The sequence below is a fragment of the Ptiloglossa arizonensis genome, chromosome 9 (assembly GCF_051014685.1).
Source record: "Ptiloglossa arizonensis isolate GNS036 chromosome 9, iyPtiAriz1_principal, whole genome shotgun sequence".
NCBI classification, from domain to species: Eukaryota; Metazoa; Arthropoda; class Insecta; order Hymenoptera; family Colletidae; genus Ptiloglossa; species Ptiloglossa arizonensis.
Genome location: NC_135056.1, coordinates 22,135,164 through 22,155,736, shown reverse-complemented (window position 1 = coordinate 22,155,736; position 20,573 = coordinate 22,135,164). Strand labels below are relative to the sequence as shown.

Below are 20,573 nucleotides of genomic sequence, written 5' to 3'. Positions count from 1 at the left end.
TGAACCAACGAACATTCGGATACGAATAAACAAATCAAGTCCAACGAAGATCACGTTGACAAATAATAGACCCTATTAGATTTGCCCTTTGTTTATAATTGAATACAATTAACGAATACGTGTTTGCGTCACGGTATATTCTTGTAACCTTTTAATTTTCTAAGAAACGGAAGATGGCTTAAGAATTAATAGCAAAGTAATCAACGAGAAATTAATTACCATTAGACACTGTTTACGCAGATATTGGCTGCATAATTCTATGTGCTGTGTACACACGGTCGGTCGTCGAATTCCAGCTTGATGTATCCTTGTGTCTTACCGATGACGAATCGCGATGATTATACGGTATATTGGCGCATCGTTCTATGCCTATATTCTCCGTAAACTTTATACTTTGGCTAAATATGCGTGCTGCGTTTCTTCTTTGAAAATCTATCTTGAAAATAATTTACAGATCGAATTTGTACAAACTATTGTACCGAAGAATAGAATAGAATACGCGCACTGTAGCAATAATATTCCCCGAGACCGTCGAAGTAATCCTAAACAATAAGAACGGGACGATATACCGATAAGTAAATCGACGGAAATTCTAAGCAGCAATTTGAAAAAGGAACGTATCGCGCAATTACGTACAAAAATTGAATAAATTTAAATTTGATTTACATTGTACCAACGGGTGCAGCAGCATAAACTAGGCTGTAATGAGAGTCGGAGGCAATGTCAATAACGAGCAACGATATTACGGATCTTGTTCCGGTTCGCGTGGCAGAGTTAAAAGTTTCTTCTCGAATAAATAAATTCGATCGTCAACCGTTGTTCGACGCGAGGCTATCGAGGCGCATCGTACGTTCCTGAGGCGTAAGCGTGGTGGATGCGCGAGGCCGGATGCGCAGTAGTTACCGTAATGGTGCGCGATGCGCGAGGCGGACGTAGCGGTTGTTCGAACAGCAGCGAGGTATAGTTCTCGTTGATGCATCGCATCGAGTGAGTATTTTGTTATCGGCGTGGCTCGTTTTCGTAACGCGCGAAGCTGTGAAAAGCGCGACGCGTAATGCCAGTACCCGGCATCACGATACCTACCGTTACGTAGATCGGTACGTCGTTAGAGGAACAACAGATGAATATTTGTAACCGAACGCCTGTGTGACCTAATCGACCAAAATGTGGAGCCCGACGCATGTTCAAGTGACAGGTAAGCGCAAGAAGGTGCCCCGAAATGTAAATACGATAGACAGGAACGTCGGTTGGCGCGCAGGTGGTTCGAACCGAAGCAGATGTACCGTAAACCAATTACCGCATTACGCGTAAGCTAGGTTACGTATCCGTCGTCGAATGTAGGCGATCGAAACCTCGCAATCTCGTTACGCCTCTCTCTCGAATCTTATTTACCGAAGAAACGCTGTTATCGATAAATCTGTCGCATTGTCTCGTCTAATCGTCGACGATTTTTTCCCTGCGAATGACGCGTACCCTTCTAGAGCGACCTCGATCGTAACGACAAACAGTATCTTCGAGCAAACGGTCGATTTTGATCGACGTACGAACGCTACGATACGTCCCGTGGTAACTTTTACCGGCGCAAACGTCGAGAGAACATCGTAGGTAAACTTCCATCGAGTCGAAGCGCAGCCTCCCGTAACGCGATAGACAGATTGGGAAGAGGCGGTGAAAACTCGAATACCATCGAAGCACGAACATTGTTAAATCGAGAGGCGAGGAGATACCGATCTAACATTTGCGTGCGCGCATTTTTATCGCCCGGATACACGGACGAGACGGGAATTTGCGCATTCCAGTTGCTCGGAAGGTGTAACATCGTCTAGATCGCGTCGTAGTTGCGTTTTGCGACGTCTCCGAGCCGCGCCAAGAAGGACAGTGTATTTAAAACACGCGCGATCCTTCACGCCCCAGATAAAAGATGACTCAACCGGCAGAAAATTGGTTCGCACGTTTTACTCGATAAAATTTCCCCGATGAACACGTTTCAACGGTCACGGATCGAAAAAATGTTATTGTACCGGGGGAACCGTGTACCGGTCGTGTTTTTGCCGTACAGTTTCGCCAATTACGCTTCTCGTTAATTCTAGTTTGCAACGCGTTCGAACGTCGATTGACAAGTTCTTAACGCTTTCGTTTCCATGCAAAATAGGTAGCGTGTGAAAGCATGTGTAGAGCAGCTGATGTCCCCCTTTCCGTTCGTGAACACGAGTCCTCTGCCCAGGCTCGTAGTAACATCCTCCGGAACCTTTCGATTTTCTATCCTCCTCGCGATAGACTCGTCTCTCCCCTCGTGACAATACGCGCATCGCGTAAAACTCGGAAACTTTGCATCGCGAAACATTACCTTACGTTTTCTCTTTAAACGAAATACTTTTATCCACGATGTGACCATTTTGCTCTCTTCCGATATACAATCGGAGTATACCGATTTCGAAAACCGATACGTATCATCGATCGATAATTTTGAATAAAACGATCGTTTCGTCGCGATACGCGTTTGAATTTTATTCCTAGTTGCGCGACCCGGTAGCTACGATCCCGGACCGTTAAGAATGTTCTTTTCCGAGGAAACGGTATTTGGCTGCAACCGAGGCGAATGCTTCGCAGCTCGTCTAATCGAGTCGTGTAAGAATGCAGCGAGAGAGTTGATTTTCCCAGCTAACGGCTAGACTTCGTTCAGTGAGAAATCGGCGAAAAAAGGATATATTTCGCACGAGTCGAGAAACGATCGCGGTATACATTACTCGGTACGAATTCAACATCGGGGTACGAGGAAGAGTTTAGCTGGGATGCGTCGCGACAGATTTAAATCGTAGAATCATTTTAACCGAACAATGCGTTTCGGCAAAAAGAGAACGCATTCGTTTCCGCGCGTTTCGAGAACTCGACAGACGCATCGTTTTGCATTGCAGGAGTTGGTGGAACCGGTCAAGGTGAAAAAGGCGGCGCGAGTTACGAAATAACGTTAGTCCAGCTTCGAAATGAAAATTCTTCTCCAACGTATTTTCGGGTTGGAAAATGTTCATTGAGTCTGGAAGACGGATGAATTTCAGCTTTCACCGAAACGTCAGCTATTGTATTACAGACTCGAGACGCGACGCGAGAACACGGGGTAGCGATTCGATCGTAGAGTCTTTGTTTTGTAAAAACTGCTTCGGCAATGTTACGCGAGAGAGAACGCGTTCCGTTTCCGTTTCCCTAAAATCGAGGTCTCGACGAATCTCCCGGACCGAGTAACCCGATACTTCCGTACAAGGTTGCAACGGAAGAATCAATTAACGCGGACAAAAAGCCAGCGACTGATCGACGGACACAATCGCAAATAATATTCGCGAGCTCGGTCGTGGAACAAACGGTACTGCGAGCGCCTGATATTTTTCGCACAAAGAGACACGGAAGTGACTCGTGTCACTCGGAATATATAATAGAATGCAACACGTGCGAAACGATACGTATTAAATAAGAAAGAAACACGGTGTCCCGGCGGTGCGTTGTATTGTCCATAGAATGTCTCGACGTCGTCGTCGTGTTCGGTAAAAAGTAATATGACGGGAGTTGGTCGAAAAATAATGAAGCAACAATGCGGTAGAAGCGCGGTTTCGCGGTAAGAATGCCGACGAATAATAGGCGGGAACCGATACGTTCAACGCTTTTACCGCGATAGGAAGCCGCGTGATTATGTTCGCCAGCCATGACGCGGTTTTACAAAACATTATCCTAAATTTCTGAAAGCCGCTCTCGGGAGAAAGAGAAACTTTTATTATGTACGAGGAGGGGAAAAAAAAAAAAGAAAAACGTTAATTCTCGGACGGTTTTAACAACTAGTCGTAATTTAACCGCTCTTTATCGTCGATCCGTATTTATAAGCTTTACGGTTCGCGGTTACGCCCACTTCTGTTTATTTTATTCTCGAATCCCAACGGACAACCTTACAGCTTCGATTCGATAACGTTTATCGTAAACATTGCGCGCTCGCGGTAGAACAAGACGAACGAACGACCGTGTCGCGCGGGAAGTCCGTATCGTCGGACGATTGACAATAATGGATGATCGTGTTTTACCAGCTACTAACCAGACGTTTTCTTTGTTCGCAGTTCAAAGAGCGAGAAACTTATTGACCAAAGGAAAACACAGTAAGTACGCGTAGCCTCGGCCGGACACGAGAAATAGAAATGTCCTTGCCCGGTGTCGATACGTTCGTCGAAGCGGGTCAAATTTCAAAACAGTGGAAATCGAATTCGTATCTCGCGACGTTCGCCGATATTGCGTAGCTACCTTTGCGTACGATGAGTCGATTTTCGCGAGCCGTGCAAGAAAAAAATACAACGAGCCCGTGTAATCCTCGATCCGTACCATCGCGTAACGAAAAGTAGAGCGATGCGAGGAAATACGATACACCGAACGGTGTGGAAGCACGAACACCGACCCACGCGTTCTTCGATAAATTAATGCAACGTCTACCGGGTACGCGTTGTCGAAATTAAACCGATGACAATTTTTTCGTATTAACCGTCCTCCAGTTTGTACAATTTTTGGTACACGTGCCGCTCCGAATAGTGCACGGTGCACCGGTGCACTGGTACTCGCGATTCGTAATTGCAACGAATCCCAAATCGATCATCTTCGTCGCGCAGAGGTCTTGAATAAATTAATACAAAGTGTACCGGGTACGAGTTGTCGAAATTAAACCGATGACAATTTTTTCGTATTAATCGTCGTCCAGTTTGTAGAATTTTTGGTACACGTGCCCCTCCGTATAGTGCACGGTGCACTGGTACTCGCGATCCGTAATTGCAACGAATCCCAAATCGATCATCTCCGTCGCGCAGAGGTCGTGGACTCGGCGAGCGTAATTTATGCGAGCAATAAGTACACAATGGGTCTCGGCGGTCTCTCGCGAGATTTAATTCCCGTTATGCTGCACGTTAATCCTGACCTTGCGGTTGACCGTCTCTCTCCACCTACGTTAAATCGCTTAAACCCAATAACGCAGAGACCAACGACTGTTTCGTGACGATCGCCCTCGGAAAGGAGAAATACCAAACGTCCGTGAAGGAGAAGGCACCGAGGGACGTGGAATGGCACGAGGAATGCGAATTAATTATCCCGGAGCAAGGGAACACCGCGGAAATAGTACTGACGGCCCTTCATCGTAATTTTCTGGGCGTCGACGAATTCCTCGGCACCATCAGTATACCACTGTCCAGCTTCGACGTTTACGAGCGACCGAGGAACAGATGGTACGTGGATCGCGATCGTTGGCTTTCCTCGACAACGAGAACAACAACCACGCCACGAGGAAAAGCGTGACCCATTTCTTTTTTTTTCTTTTTTTTTTTCTTTTTTTTTTTCCCCTCCTCCCCCACCGTTCGTCCTTTTTCTTTTTTCTTATTCTTTCTCGATGAAAGTGGAGTTAATATCGCAAGGTAGCGTGCGCACCGTGCGCGTACAGAGATTAAGAAAGTATCGTAAGTGAACGTATATTAATGGTAGCCCGAGTACGGTGTTTTGGAAAGTTGTAACAATCGTTGGATAAATTTCCGTCTTACGGTTGCAAGGTTTCCATCGCGCATCGTAACTAAATAAGAAAAGAGAAAGGGAAGATCTTGCTGGAAGAATGTTCTCCGCGACTCGTAACTCGGTACGCGAAACGATCCCGTAGGATTCCACGTTGTCCACCGGGAGAAATCTGTACTCGAAGTGGTTCGCGGTTTCTATTTTGTAAAAACACGTGCTCTATGTTAAGGTACACACTTGGAACGAAACCGGGCAAGGAGAACACGAAGGAGAGAGGCGAGCTCGAGGTGAAGATCGGTTTCATCGTAAAAGCTGGCAGCCTGACCGATTTGAGCCACAAGGAGCGTCACAAAAGTTCCCTGGGCCAACTGTCCACGGCCGCCCATTCGATCGGTGGAAGCTTGCTCAGTATAGGCAGCTTCGAGAAACGCAAAGGCTTGAAGAAATTGGCGAAATCGATCGGGAATCGCGTGAAGGGGAAGAGCAAATACAATCTCGAGAAAACGGACAATTTGGACGAAAGGGAGGAACACAAGTTCCGAACAACGCGACAGCAACCGGGCGAGGCCGACCCTGGCGTCATCAGCGAGGACGAAGATGAATTTACAGTGAGTCGAAATCAACGAGCGTCCGTTTTTCGCGGTTCGTTCGTTCGATTCTACCGAAAAATAATCAACGAAAGAAAGAAAAGAAACTTTGCTCGAGTAATTATTAAAAACGTTGCGTTGTTTCAGTTCGATGACCTGTCGCACAAGAGCTCTGCGTCGTCTCTAAACGCTCCTGTACACGGTGGCAAGAGTAACAGCGTGGGTTCGGTTGCGTCGAGCATCTCTTCCGGTAATCATTCGAACGATGCTCATCATCCACCGCCAGCGCCAGCTAATGCAGCGCCTAGCAAGCCACCCCGGTTCTCCATGAGCTCCTCCACCACGTCTTTGTCGAAACTCGGTAACACGAAAGAGGACGAGTGGGGTCTCAAGCTTTACGGTAAACAAACCCACAACAACGTAAAGAGGTAAACGAAATGTTCACTCGAGCGGTAGCTCAATGTCGAAACGTAGAAAACGAGTTCGGACGTACGTGAACCTTGGCGATTGAAACCTTTCAACAGGTGGGAAAGCAAGCCGAGCCCAAAGATCGTGATCGACGAGCCAAAGGACAATTATCGCGAACCATCTCCGGCGAGTTCGCCTTTGTCGACTTTGAGATTCCAGGAGGCGCCCGAGCCACCGACACCGGCGCCCCGCGAAATCCTCCAAGCGAAGAACAAAGATGAGAAACCTACCTCGAACAAAGAGAAGAACGTCAAAGAGGAAAAATCCAGAGAGAAGAAGGACGACAAATACAGCTGTTGGAGCCCCAAGGACGAAAAACAAATGCGCAAGGAGAAGAAGAAAGAGAAGGAGAATAAACTGAAAGAGCTGAACGACGATAACCATTTATCTACGGAGAGAATTATCATCGGCGGGGAGGACGCAATTAAAAGTACAGCGATATTGAAGAGTCACCTACCGCACGAAGTTCTCACTCAATTCGAAGGGAAATCGAGAGAGGTAATTACAGCGATTTCGCTACTCTTTTATTTATTTACGGCCCGTTGTCTCGCGCGACTATAAACGTTTTGTGAACGCAGGACCTCATTGAGCTGACGCTGCAGCTACAGGCGGAAGTATCGGAAAAAAAGAAACGTCTCACCGACTTGGAAGATTACATAGACGCGCTATTGTTACGAGTGATCGAATGTTCGCCGCGTTTACTGCAAAATCCGTACCAGTCGCAGAGACGCTTGTCAGCACCTGGACACCAGTAGATAATTAATCGCTCTTCCGTCCCGATATTTCCCGATGTCAAAGTTAATTACGTTTGGCAGCGTAATTAGGGATAATTGCATAGCACACGTTCAACCTATTCCGATCAGTTTATGTATGTTTGACTGCTGTCGTGCAACTGACTATCCTGTAGTCCACGCGCTTTAATTTATTCTCGTTTCATAATTAGAACGTAACTTTTACATAACTTGCACGTAGTTCTCGTTGCTTTTTTTTATTTGTATAAACTTCTACGGAATTTCTAGTATTTTGTTATCGTTCGAACGAAATATTTTATTGTAAGAGAAATGTGTTAAAGGGTAAAGCGAAGGTGCGATATTTGTGCCAACCGCTTTCAAACGTCGAAAAAATGCGAATGCTCCGCTAGTCTTCCCAATAGAAAGCATCATTGTATTATCCAAAAATGTTACATCTCCGTCCAAGATACGATTCTAACAAAATCAATTATTAATACGATAGTTTCTGTATTTTTAAAGATTTACACGAGAATTTCTTCACGCGATGTATATCATATTTTCACAAATACATATTTGAAGAAGCGTAATCGCGTCTTTATTAATATATTGTTCGTTCAATGACACGTATTCGTGTCACGCGAGAAGAAAATCGCAAAGTCCTTCCATCCCTTCTCCTTGACCATACGCTTGCATTGTAGTTGTATAAATAGACGGCTAAACGATGTTACGTATTCCAAATTTCCTATACATCGGTACATCCCATGGATGAACAGATTACTACTTATTACGTACGTGGCCCTGTACTTATCAGACTTGTGTATACGTCGTATAAATAAAATATACAGAAAAACGATTAGATTTGTCAGAATTTCAGGACTACACGTACCAGAAACGATTCCCAAAACTCAATGACATAGATTCGGTAAGTGGTACTTTAATTCTTCGATCGATAACCTATTTTAAATCTCAAGTATCTTAGCGCAATTATCAAAGTTTTTCCATAGCGATTTATGCAGCGTGTCTCGTGTAGGTTACACGTGTCTAAACTCGTTCCCAGAACACGACAAAGTGTTATTTATCTTACAAAGAATAGTTTGATCCAAGGTTTAACGATTTGTTTACAAAGAAAATGCACAATGCAATGGTATTCTAGCTATCTAGCGGTAAACGGGCTGAACTAATTTTAAATATCCGGTAACGCCATCGGTGGCAAAATGCTCAAGTTTGTATACGAATACTTTTCTTTTTCGTCGCTAGATGACGTTAGTAATATCTGTATACCGATATTACAAACGCTTACCCACATATCGTATTACTTTGTACATATATACACTTTTGGCATAATGTTTCTAAACGTGTTTTCGCTATGTGCTATTTAAGGTGAAAGTCATCAACGCCAACACCACCAACCAAGACACTTGCCAAGTAAAGAAGAGTCTTGGTCGGTGCCGAAACTGGTGACTTTCCCCTCGAACGTATCGGGGAAATCGGTTGCCTATCAGTGAAGAACCCCAAGTTATTTACTTCGTACTCCTCCGCGTATATGTACACGAAATGCATGCGAATAACTTCTATGTGTGGGTATGTAGAAATTAGAGCTGCCATCTATCACCAAAAGGAAGAACTATTTGTGTACAAACTTGAACGTTTTACCGATGATGGCGCTTTTTGGAGACTTGAGATTAATTTGGTCTGTTCACCGATGGCCATTCCATTTCGTTACCTATTTACTTTATTAATAGAGTATCAATCCAAGTTATTATTTATTAAATGTATACAATTGCGTTTTGAGAATAAATTCTCAAATACATGTCAAGTACTTGCATACGATATTGAAACGACATACGTAAACGTATAAAACTATTATCGTACGTATTTAATAAATAATAGTCCATTGTTCGAATTGACTATTATTGATAATCGACCTATAATTATAGGATAACTATGTAAAAGCGCATCGCGAAGGTGAAGAGGAGGCGCGTTTCGATGGCTTTCCCCTGACGGGGCACGAACCCGTGTCACTGAATATATAACGCGTTAATTATACGTAATTATACATAGGCTTGTTAAATTGTATACACGTGTGCATGCTTACATATATGCGCCAATGGTAACACGCGCGTGTATTGTACAAATACAATGATCGTTGTTAATCATATCCAATACGACATTGATAGAATTTTTTTAAAACGTTTATATCGTTCAATAAACCCGACCGACACGACATTCGTAGAAGCTATAATTACATTATAAATAATAAACACGCGTATTTACACGATTAGATAAACATCGAGTGTTCGTCGCGGTGAAGAATGTTTTTAGGTCGTATAGTCAATATTTATTCTAATATATCCGTGGAGCTCGAAGCAATACGCTCGTTTCCCATTGAGACGTTCACAGCACGGTAGTGTCGTTCGCTTATGTTTTTGCTGTGACTTTTCTAGTAGTTTCTGTGTGGACATAACACCTCGTTAATATCGAGTAATGACAGACGGTACGGGTAACGATGATAGGACCGGTTTCAACGCGATATCCGGTAAGTTTTTGAGTTCCCGTTCATGTCTTGCATTTGACACCGGCCATTTGAGGTTAGATTTCTCGAAGCACAATGGTATTTTCGCAAACAAAAGGATTTCGTTAAAAAGATTTAAAATATACAAATTCGGTACTTGTACCTCGTGAAGGTGTTCGCTCGGTCGCGGTATGGCTAACCAGAAGTGTTTTAATTGTAAAACGTTATTCAGAAATTTATAGAGGTGACCTTAGAATTACGAATATTCAACTATTCTCGTATATACCACGCGGTCAGCGGTTACAGTCATTTTGGCATACATGTGTATACAAACGCATGTACGCACGATAAAGTAATCAACGAAATGTAGACGAAACGCGAAATATATAATTAATTTAACTTTTGTAAAACTTAATTTACAGACTCGTCCAAGACGGAAACGTGTACAGCAGGTCCCCTTGTTCTATATTCCACGGCGCAAGCATGGGCGGCACAGTTTCATCGCAGTCTTACCCGTAACAGAGTATCGGAATCCTCGGACGAAGAAGATTTTTCCCAGTATCAATTCGAAGACGATCTCGAGTACCTTAGGTCGTTGGATCCGAAGGAGTGGAAAGATCAAGATCATTATGCTGTCTTAGGCTTGAAAAAACTTAGGCACAAAGCGACCGAAGATATTATAAAAAGGGCTTGTACGTAATGAAAGTTCAAAGTATACTCTGTAAAGGAATGTAGGTGTTATATTGTTCGCTATCTTGCCCAGTGCTATGATTAACGCGGTTGAGGAGTATTTGATGCGTGAATTACAGATAAGCAGAAAATCCTCAAACATCATCCCGATAAACGGAAGGCGATGGGAGAGGAAATTCGGCCAGACGACGATTATTTCACCTGCATTACACGGGCCTGGGAAACTCTGGGTCACACGACGAAGAGGCGGAGTTACGACAGCGTAGATCCTTATTTTAACGACGATTTACCGGACGAGAAAGATTGTAAAAACAACTTTTACGTGGTAATGGGTAAAGCGTTTAAAGAGAATGCCAAATGGTCCGTGAAAAAGCCAGTGCCGCGCTTAGGTGGTCCGGATACTCCTCGGGACAAAGTAGAAAAATTTTACTCGTTCTGGTACGACTTTGACTCGTGGCGCGAGTACTCTTACCTGGACGAGGAAGATAAAGAAAGCGGTCAAGAGTAAGTATACGACTTTGATAGTTTTCTCGTTAAGCTTTCAGTTTTTTCTCGTCTGGTTTTTGATTAATTGCGATTGTTCGTTCAGCCGAGATATGCGCAAATGGATCGAAAAGAAGAACAAGGCTACCCGAGCGAAACGAAAGAAAGAGGAAATGACGCGTATACGTAGCCTTGTCGATATGGCTTACAATATAGATCCTAGAATAAAAAAGTTCCAGCAGGAAGAAAAAGATAAGAAAACAGCGGCGAAGAAGGCGAAACAGGATGCGGCGAAGGCGAGACAGCAGGAAGAAGAGAGAATAGCGAGAGACGCGGCCGAGAGGGAAAGGTTGGAAAAGGAGAAGCGAAATATCGAGGAGAAAGCGAAATTGGACGCGCTGAAGCAAGAAAGAGAGGTACAGAAAAAAGCGCTCCGCAAGGAAAGGAAAGCTTTGAGAGATTTTTGTAAAGCCAACAACTATTTCGCGGAGAATTCGGCGGAGAGTATCAGGCATATGGAGAGCGTGGAAAAGATTTGCGAGCTCTTCAAGCTCGTTCAGTTGGAAGATGCCATGAAGAAGTTACAGGCCGAGGGTAGAACGGCGTTCCTCGGTATCGTCGAGGAGACCGAGAAGAAAATGGAAGCCGAGCGTAGGGTGGGTGTTATTTCCAACGACACGCGAAACACGCCAGAGAAACAAGTCAAGTCTCAAGTGGCTCCTTGGAACGAAACCGATATACAGCTTTTAATAAAAGCTGTGAACTTGTTTCCAGCGGGAACGAATCAACGCTGGGACGTAGTAGCCAATTTCATAAATCAACACAGCAGCTCCTCCGCCGGTGTGACCCGCGATGCGAAGGAAGTACTCGCGAAGGCTAAAGATCTCCAATCAACGGACTTTAGCAAGTCTAGTCTGAAAGAGCAAGCGAACAAGAAAGCGTTCGATAATTTCATCGCGGAAAAGAAGGCGAAGGAATCGGTCGAGGATCGAATGCCGGCTGTCACGGAACGTCTCGATCATCCAATCGCGAACGGTGTCGCTTCCGAGCAAAAGGACCCGAAGAAGGAACCTCAGCCGTGGACACCGGCCGAGCAGAAACTTTTGGAACAAGCCTTGAAAACTTATCCCACGACCGTGCCCGATAGATGGGATCAAATCGCAGCGTGTATACCCACTAGGACGAAAAAGGAATGCATGAGGAGGTACAAGGTACGTGGTATTCGCACAAAGAAACATCGAAAAGAAAACACATCCATTTTTCGTGTATTTCGAGAACTTGACGGACACGATTGTTTTGCATTGCAGGAGTTGGTGGAACTGGTCAAGGCGAAAAAGGCGGCGCAAGTGATGAAATAATATTAGTCTATCTTTAAAATGGAAATTCTTTTCTAACTTATTCTAACTCGAAATTCAAACGACTTCGCGAATCATTTCGGGTAGGAAAATGTTCATTGAGTTTGGAAGACGGATGAATTTCAGCTTTCACCGAAACGCCAGCTATTGTATATACCTGTGCCTTGCTTTAGTTTGTATGTGCACAGTTTGTAACAGGCTAGGAATCTTCTGCTATTTACACGCGTCGAAACAATCGCTGCACCTAGTGACTGTACATTCATGGCAATCGTTAACCGCATGGAGAAAAGCATCTTTCCCGAGGATCCGATTAACGTATCTGGAAATACATTTTATTTCTCTCCGTTTACGTATTTGTTCCTTTCGCGACCGAGCGATCGAGATTCCTTGTAAGTAATGTAAAATACAACGGTACATCGGAGCGAACGCAATCGAGGACGAAAACGTGCGCATCCTACTTTATAAATAAAGACGAATGATATTTCGAAAACGCGAATGTTACTCGACCACCATTTCGACATAAAACCAGCAGCGTGAGATGTTTGAAATCCTTATATTTTAATTTGACACATTTTTTGACAACATTAACAACAACAACTTTTTTCTGTTAGTTTTCGTTTTTTTTCTTTTTTCATTTTTCATTTTTTTCTCTCTTCTAGTCAGCAAATACCGTGTCCATGCAGTTCCTTTCGTCGTTCTCGCCAGTCTCGTTCGCACAATCTCGGAACCGCATGCACATACATGTATATAACGTTTGAATGTCTCTCTGTCTCTTTCTCTTTCTCTGTGTTAAACCAACTCTCTGCTTTACCAAACTCGTGTTTTTCTTCCCCCCATTTTCCTTTTTTCTTTTCGTTCTCGATTTTAAAACGGGCGTGAAAATTGGTTCGTCGAATAGAAAAAGAAATACAGTGGATTATTTGCGCGTTCGATTCGTCGATCGCGCGGCTTTTATATTTACAAATTTAGCCTCGTCTCGTAGAGTTTCGGTTGACCGTTTCCATCGTTCGAGGAACGTTACGTTTATGAACTCGGATACAACGTTTATTTGTCGATCGGTCGGCCTTTCAAATCGTAAACAAGGAACGCAGAAAAAGTATAATCCTCGCGAAGCGCGAGCCTAACGGCCGTGAATCGATTCCGGAGCCTCGACTCGCGAAACTCGGCAATACCATCGAAACGAACGTAACAAACACCGACTCGTCCGCGCTTCGCGATCGTTCGTTTCACCCTTTCGTGCAACAAACAAGTTCTATTTTTCGACGTATCGCGAACGTAACGTTTTCATTTCGACGAGTACACGGTGCCCGAAAAACAGACGTTTCGTTTCGTATGTTTGCACGGGCTCTTACCTTCGAAAAAGATTCATTTTGAAAAATACACAAAGTGTGCGCTTGCTCGACTACACGGAAGTAAGTTACGTACTCGGTCGAAGACGAAAGAATTCTGTTCTTCGTCTTCGATGAATCGTTTCACCATCTTTCGGGTTGTACTCTCGCCTATTTTTAAGCAGAGATGGGTGAAATTTCTTCATCGTACGAGTGCCTCGTACGACGAACAAAATACAAAGAATTCGAATCGTGGAACGGAGCGTATCGCGTCGCCCATCTCTGATTTTTAAGACACTTCGTATCAGCTTTTGCGCAACGAACGAAAAAAACATCCGCTCGGTTCGAACGCGAAGAGTTTCGTAGCGCACGCGGTATCGAAACCGTCGTTCGCTCGAAAGTACGCACCGAAACATGTATAAGAATTATTATTACGAACAATCGTCCTGTTCGCTACGAATCGTCGAAAGCTGTGCATCGACGCGCGGCAACGGGTTAAACGAGCAAAGTCCTCTGACTCGATCGAGAGAAGCAAACGGAGCGGAAATTCGACTGAAAAAAAAAAAAAAAAGAAAAAAAAAAACGGCAGTATATATCGTGTGCGTGTCTGTTGGTTGTGCATCGGGATCTCTTAACTCTGTAAAATTCCTAACGGACTAACGAGAGTCGTGAATGTGCGATGGTACTCGGGTTTCGTTTCCTTCGGCGAGGTACGCGTGCACCGCCCGATCCGGCGAAAGCGGCGCGATTAAATCCCCGACTTGAGAAACATTTACAAACTCGGGAGTCTTCGGAGCGCGAACGGTCCAAGTTCGTTCGTTTCACGGACCGTGATCGTCGTTCGTTCGTTGAATCGGTTGGCGACCGAGCACAAAACCGATACCATCGTTACGGACGAGTACGTAAACGCGAGCAACGTAAAACAGCGATCGGGACCCAATCGATCGAACAAAAGAAACGATCGGCCAGAAATGTATTCGCGACGCGTTCGCGTGCAGCGTGGAAACTTTAGAGCGGAAAGAAACATTGTAAGACGAAATTACAGAATACATTCCATCGATTTTTACTCGATTCTTCCTCGATTTTTACTTCGACCGTTTCGTTAACCGCGTTTACGCCCACTATGCATCGTCTCGGTTCTTCTTCCGATACCGTAACTCGATCATCGTCCCACACGGCTATCGACGTTACGATCGATCGCTAACCGGTTCGCGGATATCCGGATATCCGGTTTCGGAGATCTCTCGGTTTGTCGTTCGCGTTAAATGTATCTACCGTGGACGAACAAAGAGACAGAGGAGGAAAACGGAAGGGGACCGCGCCACGCCTCGGTCGCGTTACGTTGCTGGTCGCGAAGCGTCTTTATCGAAACGCGTCGAGCGTGTCTTTTTTCCTTTTCTTTTTTAATAAAAAAATTCCTCGCCACTTGCGCGAGCATCGTCTTAATAAAAATAAGCGGCGCGAGTAGCGTGTGTGAGAGCCGGAGATGTTCGACGATGCGGATGATCCCGTGCGGAATATTCGAGACGAGACGAGACCGGAAGCGAGGCGGGATCGCGTCTTTCCTTCGCGTACGAGACGAGTAATGGATTCTTTCGAGAAACTGGGTCGTTTCGAACCGTTCGTACGCGTCGAGAGAACTCGAATAAGCACAGAAAGAAACGAGACCCCGTTTTACGATTCGGTGTCGTCTCGTCTCGCGTTCCTAGGGATCCCCGCGTATTCCTGGATCTCGAACAACTCCGGCGAGAGCCCCGAGCAGCAGAGTGCCACGAGTGCAATCCTGTGAACGCACCGTTCGTCGAGAATTCGCGAATTTCGTCCGCGTGCCAGGTTTCGAGGGTTTGGTTCCTCCGAGCGCGACGCGCACAGGTTCCCACGAATCGTTCGGTACCCGTTCGTGTAATCCTTCGTTAAAACGTTGCTCTCGTTTCTCTTTGAAACGTACCGAAAGTCGATACGAGCCAATACGGACTTGAATTGAAAACTTTTGCGTCTCTCGATGCATCTTCGCGCGAGTGTTCGTCATAGGTTAACGGAGCGCCGAGGTTGTTCCGTCGAGGACAATGTCCAAACGCGATTCCATTCGGACTATTTTTAATCACGTGTAATGAAAAGTTCTTCAAAAATGATTTGTATAACGTATAAAAAAAAATGGTCCGGACGTGGTCGCGTTTGGGTTCGTTCTCATCGGGTCGAATCTCGGAGATCCGTTGGCAATGCTCTCGCAAAGATACAACGAGGAACGTACGAGAGGATATCATCCCTTTTGAAACGTTTCGAACGTTTTAACGCGGGATTACCGAAATTCTGTTCACTTTCTTCGGACTCGGAGTGTCCCTTCGGCGCGTCGAACCACGGCGTCGAAGAACTGGTGCGCAGCAACGTGCCAGGAAAGTAAAATGGTGGAATCATTGTACGACTCCGAAACGAATCGGGACGCGACTGTTTGGACGACCGAACGAGTCTGTTTCTCGCGTATCGCGAGCGTTCGACCGCTAACCCTTTCGATGCCAAAGATCGTCCGTGTACAGGTCACTCTACAGCGAAAAGGTCAACGGACCGGAACAAGGCGTGGAGAAAAAAAAAGAAAAAAAAAGAAAACGTTGTCCTCGTCCCCCGAGTTTCGCGCCGATTCTCGTCCTTCTCGCTGTTACACTCAGTCAGTCTCATAGCGTAGAAAATTTTTTTGGTCTCTCCAAACGCGTCTATCACGCACGAGACGCGGCAACAGTTTGTCTCGGGCGCCGCTACAATCCGGCGTCGTTACGTTTGTTTAAAGGTATAGAACTCTTCTCGTCTACGCGTAATAATCCTACGATTTCGGTGTAAACGCCACTTTTACAACAGTATAAAAAGACCGCTATAGACAAAGACGCGTAATCGTTAGAAAGACGCTGGAATAAAAACGAATACGAAAAAGGTCGAGTACAATGTATACAAGTAGCATTCCCGGGACGATTGTTAAGCGCGTCGGGGCGCGCGTCGTATCGTCCGGTACGGCAGGGTGTCGTCGCTCGTTTCGTACGAGTTACGTTTCGCGGTTTCTTTTCGTCGCTCGTGTTCTTCCTCATCGAGTCGAGCACTCGATCCCGATCGTGTCGGCTCCTCACACACACCACGTTACCCTCTACTATCGTAACCCCTAAGAAAATCTCCAGAGACGCGAACGTCGGTCGTGGATTTCTTCGTTTCCTCTATTTTTTGCATTTTCTTCTTTTAAATAGTCGTCGGTTCGTTTGGTTCCTTTGTTGGCGAAGGGCTCGCGTCGGTCGAGCGCATTCTTATACCCTAGAAGACTGCGTTCGTCGCTGCTCGAGAATCGGGGATTGCCTTCCTCGAGGACCGTGCGCTCCGGGTACGCGTAATTTCGGAAAGGACGAACTCTGAGGAGCTCGTTAGGAACGAACGCAACTTTTTTCGATCGTTTCCGTCTCGTACACGGTGCGAGAGATATATTCGATAAATTGTTGAATTTGTCAGGAGAGATCCATCCCGGACGCTCGAGCGGCAACGCGCGCGGCGCGTATTACCAGCTAAAAAGGATCGGTGGTCGATCGTCGAATACGCGATCGCTGGGTGGAAATGAACGAGAGCCAGGTAAATCGTGAAAGAAGATACGCGGAAGTGTTCGGTGAACCGGTAACGAATCGGAAGCGCGACACGTGGAGGGTAAAGAGAAACGTAAGGCGCGATAATCGGCCGAGTTGGCCGGTGATTCGAAAACGCGACGAGAGGGAGACACCCGGATTACGTGGTTCTGAAAATGTCATCGATGAAAATTATTGTCGACGTCGTTTCAAGGTACACGAGAGAGAAAATTCAACGATGCTTGTTGCGTTCGGGTTTTCTCGAAGATATCACGCTCAACGGCGACCGCTTCCGCCGTTGGATGATCCTGATCCTTCGAAACAAAGAACAGAGTTTACATGCCGGTTGAACGTCCGCAGAACCACGCCCGTTGGATGGTTTCGATCGTTTCTCGTTCGTTTCGCGATCCGTGCACGGTGCACGGACCTCCGTGAGTTGGCCGGTCGAACGAGATACCGGAAATCGACGTACGCGTCGCGGAATTGTCCAGCGTGGTTTAATTCTCCGTAATCGGACGAACGAATCGAAGATCGCGCACGCGCGCGATTGGTACTTGTTCGGGTGGGAAGTTTTGTGCGTGCAAGGGGAACGACTGCCACTCCCGATCGATTCGTCCTTCGGTGTCGAAAATTGCGTAGGAAAATCTTGGCTAGACGCGCGTTCGCACACATATTTCTCTCTCTCTCTCTCTCTCTCTCTCTCTCTCTCTCTCTCTTTCACACTCGCACGCGCTCCTCTTGCGGCTATAAGAATATACGAGTCAAAATTTCGTCGGGGGGCGCAATTTGTAAAAATCGAGTCTAAAACGGGGACTGGGCTGGAGGAGAGTAAAATCGTCGGTGCGTTCGATGGAAAGAAGTCGGAGTCGGTGAACGATTCGCGCGAGTGGTAGGCGTTTCCGGAACTGGAGCGTCGATAGCTGTACACGAAACAGCGACGCGAGAGCCGAAACGTAGCGTCGAGCACGAACGAGCGTACCCGATGGATCCGAGTCGAATGGTTCCGTAGGAATACACAGGATCTAGCGAAACTGTGGGCAACGTCTCGATGGACCAACGAAACTCGCGAAAAAGGAACAAAGGTGTCCAATTGGACGTCAACTTTTCATTTTTCGCGTTGAAGCTCTTCGTAACGTTACACGAGCACGATCGAAAGAGTTGGAAAAGTTTATGGATATAAATAAAAGTAAGAACGAGTGTGCGTCGTTATCGAGGCACAAATACGGTAAAGTAATTTAGAACGGGGAAAAAAGAACGAAATCGGAATAAGAGCAACAACGACGGTTATCGTTGGTAATGATCTGCGCGTTGGAAGAAACGATAACCGATATCTCCGATATCTCGGAGTATCGACAAGTTATTCGAGATATCTGGAATATACTGGTCTATTTTTGATACGTACTCGACACGTTACGGTAACGGTAGAAAGAACTTAACTTGCGAATCGAAAAGTCGAATATCTCGCTCGCGATCGGTCCTCGGATCTATGTTCGTGTTCGCTCGTTCCATCGTTTCGGTTCGGACTTTACCCACAGTTCTGACACACTATACTCGTAACTATAGGTATCGTTGGATCGTCGCGGTAAATCGTCCGGCGAAAGCGTCGATCGCGAGCCGCGTTTCCCGGATCGTCGTCGTAGCGAAATCGATCGTTCCGTCGAGGTGCGGCCAGGTTCGATGCTCCGATCGATTTCGCGACCGAGTTCCGGCGACTAGGAAACGCTTCTCGATAGTCCAGCTGGCCGATCGCGCGGCAGACTCAACCTAGGCTGTACAAACGAATCTCGCGGCGTTTGCGTTTATCGGCCATTCATCCTCGCGCAACGTATATGTACAATTACGCACGAATAATAATCATCTATAATATCGTTACAAGTATCGTAGCGTAGACACTCAACTTGCGCAACTCGCTTCGTAATTCGCGGTAACGGTACTTGTTCGTTCTAAGTTGATAAAAGTCTCTTCTCTGGTCCGAAAGAAATTACAGATACTTAGGCACTTGTTATCTCATCTAGAATCCATCGTACGAAGAGCAATCGGTGAGTTCGATTTATCCTAACAACGAGAATCTGAGGAATAAAGTGTTTTACGATAAGAATTAGGAGAGCGATAAGGATCGATCGTCCCGCGCGATTCCATTTCCTTTTTCTGGTTCGTCGTTCGGTGGGATCGCCGCGTCGATCTTGGTCCGAACGAGCACACGCACGCTTCCGTCGGCTCCGAAACGCGTCCTCGCTCGATTCGCGTTCGACGGCTGGCCCTCCCCCTCCCCGGAGAATTCCTTTCCTTCGTGGAATTTCCTCACCGAGGCTTCCTCGATGCGTTCGGCGTTTCTTCCTCTCGCGTTTCGTTATTCGTTCATTCGTTTTTCTTTCTTTCTCGGTTTCGCGTCGCGAGCTCGCCGCAGAAAATAGAAAAAACAACCTCCTCCCGGCACGAAAGACCGTACGCGCGATCGGTCGTTGCTCTCGTTGCTTTATTGCTTGCGTCGGCCCGTTCGGTTCCGAGCTAGGTCGGAATCCACTTCGCTACGCTCTCTGTCCAGAGTTTCTCGTGTCGCGGATACGGCAACGTTTCCGGTGTCCCGCGGTTCGCGCGAGAAACGAGCGAAACCGAAACGTTGGCTCGTCGTTCGTATCGATCGCGAACTCGTATTACTCGGACGAGGCTTGTTCCCGAAATCGGAGCAAGATCTCGATCCGATCGAACGGATTCGCGTTAAACGAACACCGTCGTCCTCTCCGTGAGTCGTGGACTACTCGTGATACGCGTCCTCGAGATCGCGTCACGGAGGAGACGTCCTCGCGCGAGACGCGCGAGAACGGCTAGGCAATGGAGCTAGAAAGGTACGATCGACGGATTGATCTTCGCGTCGCTAAGAGGGCGGCGGTTGCTGTTGTTGCGTCGGTGGTTGCGAGACCGTTGCTTGACCACCGCGATAATACGACTGATACTGCCGCTGCCCGGCCGGTTGTTGCTCTTGGAGCGGTTGGTAGCCGATACCCGTCGGCTGTTGGGTCGGCTGGTAAGGCGGTCCGGCCCATTGCTGGTCCGTCGCCTGCTGTAGCTGGTACGTCAACGATTGTCCGCGACGTTCTTGGAGCAACAGTTGATGAGCCGCTCGGTCCATCTCCTCGCGCGTCATGTCCAAAGCCTCCTGCATCTCCCGGGACGTGTACCTGACGAAAGCTGGATCGCAGTACTTGCCCAGACCTTGCTCCACGAGTACCTACGAAATCGGCCGAGGACGAGCCTCGAAGTTACGCTCGAGAATCACGATCGAGAATCTCCGTAAGTAGTTGAACTCGA

General features: G+C 46.4%; 3 protein-coding genes across 6 annotated transcripts in view; 2 read left to right on the top strand and 1 right to left on the bottom strand.

Moving 5' to 3' along the window:
* The first annotated feature begins 825 nt into the window (after positions 1-825).
* Positions 826-7,893, top strand: Rip11 (Rab11 interacting protein). The gene is made up of 7 exons (XM_076320773.1): positions 826-1,195; positions 4,098-4,136; positions 4,997-5,243; positions 5,750-6,128; positions 6,255-6,535; positions 6,632-7,073; positions 7,154-7,893. The coding sequence occupies exons 1-7, from the start codon at positions 1,165-1,167 to the stop codon at positions 7,328-7,330; spliced, it is 1,596 nt and encodes a 531-aa protein (XP_076176888.1). The 5' UTR covers positions 826-1,164; the 3' UTR covers positions 7,331-7,893.
* A 1,670-nt stretch (positions 7,894-9,563) lies between these two features.
* On the top strand, positions 9,564-13,218 carry LOC143151476 (dnaJ homolog subfamily C member 2). 2 transcript variants are annotated; one of them, XM_076320618.1, is made up of 5 exons: positions 9,564-9,842; positions 10,241-10,510; positions 10,628-11,012; positions 11,098-12,202; positions 12,299-13,217. In XM_076320618.1, exons 1-5 carry the CDS (start codon positions 9,791-9,793, stop codon positions 12,347-12,349), a joined length of 1,863 nt encoding a protein of 620 aa, XP_076176733.1. In that variant the 5' UTR covers positions 9,564-9,790; the 3' UTR covers positions 12,350-13,217. The 2 variants fall into 2 exon arrangements, with proteins under 2 accessions (XP_076176733.1, XP_076176734.1); XM_076320619.1 differs by lacking the exon at positions 9,564-9,842 and having other exon boundaries at positions 10,415-10,549; positions 12,299-13,218.
* Ca-alpha1d (Ca[2+]-channel protein alpha[[1]] subunit D) overlaps positions 12,886-20,573 on the bottom strand; it is a 41,557-nt gene continuing 33,869 nt past the window's right edge. For all 3 annotated transcript variants that reach the window (XM_076320617.1, XM_076320615.1, XM_076320616.1), the window contains one exon: positions 12,886-20,493. In XM_076320617.1, the coding sequence (XP_076176732.1) occupies positions 20,140-20,493 (354 nt within the window). In that variant the 3' untranslated portion in view covers positions 12,886-20,139. The remainder of the gene's footprint in view (positions 20,494-20,573) is intronic.

What these genes read in the sequence shown, in the direction of transcription:
- LOC143151476 (XM_076320618.1), top strand. Translation starts at nt 9,791, where the DNA reads ATGACAGACGGTACGGGTAACGATGATAGGACCGGTTTCAACGCGATA. An exon ending in CGGTTTCAACGCGATATCCG is followed by an intron (nt 9,843 to 10,240) that starts GTAAGTTTTTGA and finishes CTTAATTTACAG; the next exon opens with ACTCGTCCAAGACGGAAACG. An exon ending in AATGCATGAGGAGGTACAAG is followed by an intron (nt 12,203 to 12,298) that starts GTACGTGGTATT and finishes TTTGCATTGCAG; the next exon opens with GAGTTGGTGGAACTGGTCAA.
- Rip11 (XM_076320773.1), top strand. Translation starts at nt 1,165, where the DNA reads ATGTGGAGCCCGACGCATGTTCAAGTGACAG. An exon ending in GAGCGACCGAGGAACAGATG is followed by an intron (nt 5,244 to 5,749) that starts GTACGTGGATCG and finishes CTCTATGTTAAG; the next exon opens with GTACACACTTGGAACGAAAC. An exon ending in ACCCACAACAACGTAAAGAG is followed by an intron (nt 6,536 to 6,631) that starts GTAAACGAAATG and finishes ACCTTTCAACAG; the next exon opens with GTGGGAAAGCAAGCCGAGCC.